This window comes from Penaeus japonicus, unplaced genomic scaffold (assembly GCF_977035675.1).
Source record: "Penaeus japonicus unplaced genomic scaffold, GWHDUDI00000001_assembly GWHDUDI00000042, whole genome shotgun sequence".
Taxonomy (NCBI): domain Eukaryota; kingdom Metazoa; phylum Arthropoda; class Malacostraca; order Decapoda; family Penaeidae; genus Penaeus; species Penaeus japonicus.
This window is the reverse complement of record NW_028234444.1, coordinates 21,442,542-21,447,541: the sequence shown is the minus strand read 5'-3', so window position 1 is coordinate 21,447,541 and position 5,000 is coordinate 21,442,542. Positions and strand designations below refer to the sequence as shown.

Below are 5,000 nucleotides of genomic sequence, written 5' to 3'. Positions count from 1 at the left end.
TTACAAAAAAAAAGAAAAAAAAAAAAATTACAAGAAAATAATAACAATAAAAAAATTGGAAGATATCTTTTAGGGAAGACACAGAAAATTTCCCCCGAGTTTTGACGACGCAAGGGAAAGCAATGCACTAGAAGAGTGACAATCGGACAGATCATAAACAAAAGCACTACTATCAAAACCTTTCCCCATTTCTTTTGTCACAGGTCAAGATATCATCAATTCCCGCTCAATCAACAGACAAAATAATGAGAAAACAATAACAATAATAACAATAATAACAATAATAATAATAATAATAATAATAATAATAATAAAAAAAACAAAAATTAAAAAAACTCTTCTTTTCATCTATCCATCTATCGACTTCCAGCCGTGCTTCCATTTCCGCTGGTGACACCAAGCTCCTCCAACTGAAAGGAGAAAAGAAACGGAAAGGTTAGATCAACTGCCGTGCGAGAAAACGGGAGATTCTTCACTAATCTCAAGATCGATATTATTACTATCTTCATGGTAAGATAATATGCATCATCATTTTCTTATCTTTAACACATTTATCTACTACCTTCAATAATCATGTTAATAATAATAATAATAATAATAATAACAATTGTAATAAAAATAATAATGATGATAATAACGGTAATAATAGCAATAATAGTAATAATAATAATAATAATGCTAAAAATAATGATAGTAATGATGATGATAATGATGATGATGATGATAACAATAATAATAATGATAAAAATAATGATAGTAATGATGATGATGATGATAACAATAATAATAATGATAAAAATAATGATAGTAATGATGATAAAGATGATGATGATGATGATGATGATGATGATGATAATAATAATAATATTAATATTAATAATAATAATAATGATAATAATAATAATAATAATAATCAACATCATCATCATAATAATAATATAAAAAAATATATACATATATAAATAAAAATAATAATCAGGTTTTAGCTCATAAATGACAGAAATGACCGTTAATATGAGCATGCGCATATGCATATGCACATGCCACACACACACGCGCACACACACACACACACACACACACACACACACACACACAATTATTGCATAATTTAAAAAAAAATCAATTATCTAAACCCTTTCCTTCTTTCATTCTTGTTTTCTTTTACTTGAAAACAACATTAAATATAAATCATACAAAAGCTACAATAAAGCTCAACACCAACAATAAAACTTCATGCTCTCTGTCAAAAAGGTTTCAATCCATTCGCATTTTGCTGAGTATTTGTAGGATCTATATCCTCGTCACATATATTATCATTTAATCAATTCATTATTATTTCTGTATGGGGTGGAGATGGGTGGAGGGATGGACAGCAGAGGACCAGCAAGATATTAGTGTAATAAAGATATATCTATGTATATTTTCATTAATATCAATATCGATATCTATAAATCTATTTATTCATCTATTTATCTATCTGCCTGCCAAAATAAAATAAGATCTAATCCACACAATTACATTTTCAAAAACTCAAACAACGGTATACTAAGAGTTACATATAGGCTCATCTTTCAATGACGTTTTAAGAAATTTAGGTCTATATATTCAAATTAACATTAACATTTTTCCTTCAACTTTTGCATTTGCCTAAAAAAAAAAAAACAGTTCCTGAGGTCATGCATATACCTTTGTGCATCTACTTCTGTAAATTTTGCATGAAACCTGTCAATAAATAATCTTGTTGCCATGGGCAATGAGCATGAACAACGCCTACTTAACTCGTTAACGACGGGGCTATTTTGGCTCTAAATGGTCAAAATTGCGGGGATATTACAAACGCATAAGCCTAACGCATCGGGATTCTCTGCCGAGCGCTGTACGCTGATCACCAGGCCTGCCGGCCTTGACTAAATATCCCATCCCTAGCATCTGACCCCTAAACCACTAGACGTAATATCTTTTCACTCATTACTAATAGAATAAAAGCCTATTTTCAAGAAAGGTAATCTATAATGAATAAGAAACATTGAAAGTATATTTTTAGCCTCTCCTGACAACATATAAGGTTGGATGAGTGTTGATTAAGTATTAGCTGGTAGATGCATGCATAATATCAACAATTTCTATCCTACATACCCAAAATGTTATGGCATTAGTAACCAAATATGGTCTCCTTAGACTGAAAGAGTTAATGAACCCATAAGAATGGGGTCTGAAAGAGGGAACAGAGGAAAGTGCAAATAGTCTTAAGATTTCCAATAGCGAGATGAGTATATAACACCACGCTTAGGCAGCCATCATTCAAAGCAATTAAGGCAAAATTAAATGAATCACGTGCAAATCATACAGACTTACAGTGTGCTTTATATTCTCTTTTTTTTTTCTTTTAAGATCAAAAGTGAAAAATTCAAAACTAAGTGCATTAACTCTTGCTTCTTCTCTCTCATTCCCATTCCCGCGCCACAGATTGAGCTATCATGCCGGGCGTCCTAAGACCAGCATCTCGTAAGCGAAGTGAAAACTGAGAGGGGAAGACTGAGACACAAGAATTTGTCACTATCCATTACGTAAAGAGAGAAAGGAAGGGGGAGGGGAGAGGGCGAGAGATGAAATATCACAGTCTATTCCAATGACCAATGCCAAAGTACTTTTAATTTTTACTTCATAATTAAAAACTATTCTCAAGTTACATAGATATTTCGTGAGAGAGGTGGACAAAGTGCTTAATAATATTGATATAATAAAAACTAGATAGTGTGGTGGTAAATAGAGCTAAGTGTATAATCAAATTCCAAGGTGGTTAGTAAAATGTACATGCTTTGGTACGTTAATTCCATTATCTTTACAGTTAATAATCGTAATTATCAAAATTCATGCCAATCACAATAATTTCCAAACTTCTTTAGTTCACAAAGTTACAACAGAACCTCACTGCACTGCATTTATTTTTTTATATTTTTATTTTATTTTATTTTTTCTTCTGACAAATATATTGATAAACCTCCTCAAGATTTTTATACCTGATTATTCATGTTCCCTAATACTTGTGAATTCTAGAAAATGTTGAACCCACTGGTAATTTCACAAAATATAGCTATACGATGGTGGTGATGATGTTTCTTCTGATATCTTTTGCCACAGCACTGTTACATATGTATACTTGATAATAAATAAGCAGATAGTAAATTGTCCATACATCATCCAAATCTAAATATGTAATTGATAAAAATTGTCACAAGATTCTTTCTGGGATAAAATATAATAACTGGTTTGCCCCTTTCCTTAATGCATTCACATGACACATGTGCAAGACACCAAAAATATGCAGTTTGCACTACCATTAACCCCTAGAGGAGGGCATCCTGCACTACCATTAACCACAAGAGGAGGGCAAAGTTCATGTACATATAGGGTGGTACTACAATTTCAAAATATATAAACTATTTCCGTTTCATTCAATCATGATAAAATCTATGAAATCCAAATAAACAAATGGCTTATTATAAAAGAGTAATTTTCATTCCCAAGAAATCTTTACTTCAATAGCAGATCCAAATTTAAGGGTAAATTTCTCTGCACAATATCATAGAAGATAAATACATGATACTTTGTGAAAGTTTGTCTTTTGCAGAAAAGAGCCCCTTAACCCGTTGCCTAAGGGGCTATTTTGGCTCCAAATTTTCAAAATGCCGGGATATTTCAAACGTGTAAGCCTAACGCCTCGGGCTATTTGCCTGCACTTGCCACAGCCAAGCACTACTCGCCTGCTCACCCAGCGTGCCAGCCAGGAGGATAGCCATGACAAAATATCTTCTCCCCGTCAGCTGGTGCTGCCACCACTTGACGTGATATCTTGTCAACCGTCGTTAACGGGTTAAATGGTTTAGACTACTCTCTTACTATCTATTCTTACTATCTATAGCTGAAACAACCATGATCTTGAAGGAGTTTACTTTTCATTTAAGTTTGTAATCACTGCTTACCTGTTTGAGTAATGGGACTAGTTTAAGACTACCAAAATTTTAGAGTTCCTTTTGTAAGGGTAGCACATATGTTACCTTCCAGAGTATAAATAACACGGCTGTAAGAGTTAACATACATGATTCAAATTTAGTTTTGGTGAACAGACCTTCTCCCTTAACCCATTCACGCCGGATGACGTGTTGACACGTTTCGTGGTTTTCGCGTCAGACACAGCCGACGAGATATCTGGCCAAGGCCGGCACTCGGGGTGAGCGAGCAGGCAGCCCAGGCTCGCGGCCCGTGCCCCCGAGAATCTTGAAGCGTTCGGATGATGCGTTCGAAAACCTCAGTATAGCGACCGTGCAAAGCCGGAATGGCCCCGGCGTGAATGGGTAAAACAGCACAATGCAAAAGAGGAACATCAGGGAGAAAAGAATCCCAAAAACCTCACCTCTGCTTCGCTGTCAACGCTGTCCTCATCCGAGCCATGTTCTGAGGGAGCAGGGGTTGTGGCTCGCGAGGAGGTAGGCGATGGAGGCTCAGACAGCGGGCGAGGATAGTTGAGTCTCCCTGCACCTGCACCTTCTTCCTCTAGGGCTAGCTCTGGATACACCGCACGTAGGGCATGTTGGCGTGCTTGACGGTAATACTGGAATAGGTTTTTTTTAGATGGTTGAAAATTCTATTCCTCCTTTTTTGGGTGGGTACAATTTTTATCTTATTTTATTATTTTATTTTTATCTAGTATTGGAGATGCCCAATTACATGAAAATAACACAAATTTTGAGATTTGAAATACTTAAGATCTCTTATACAACATAGCAAAGTCATTTACATTATATGAAAAATTAAGTTTAATCATATCCTGAGCGATCAAAGAAAACAGTCACATTAAAGTTCTCTCATATACCATTCACATTACTATAATTGAAATAACAGGAAATTATCTTATTTCTAAATGTAAAACATATATCCCAAATCTTAAAATAAACACATCTTGTACATTTTATGTATACAATCTAAATATACCAATA

General features: G+C 34.3%; 1 protein-coding gene across 2 annotated transcripts in view; it reads right to left on the bottom strand.

Annotated features, from left to right (window-relative positions):
- Nucleotides 1–5,000, bottom strand: part of Glys (glycogen [starch] synthase) — a 38,755-nt gene that overhangs the window by 513 nt on the left and 33,242 nt on the right. For both annotated transcript variants that reach the window (XM_086535124.1, XM_086535125.1), the window contains 2 exons: nucleotides 4,418–4,615; nucleotides 1–410 (listed from right to left, as the gene is read on the bottom strand). The exon at nucleotides 1–410 is cut by the window's left edge and continues 513 nt beyond it. In XM_086535124.1, the coding sequence (XP_086391250.1) occupies nucleotides 357–410; nucleotides 4,418–4,615 (252 nt within the window). In that variant the 3' untranslated portion in view covers nucleotides 1–356. The remainder of the gene's footprint in view (nucleotides 411–4,417; nucleotides 4,616–5,000) is intronic.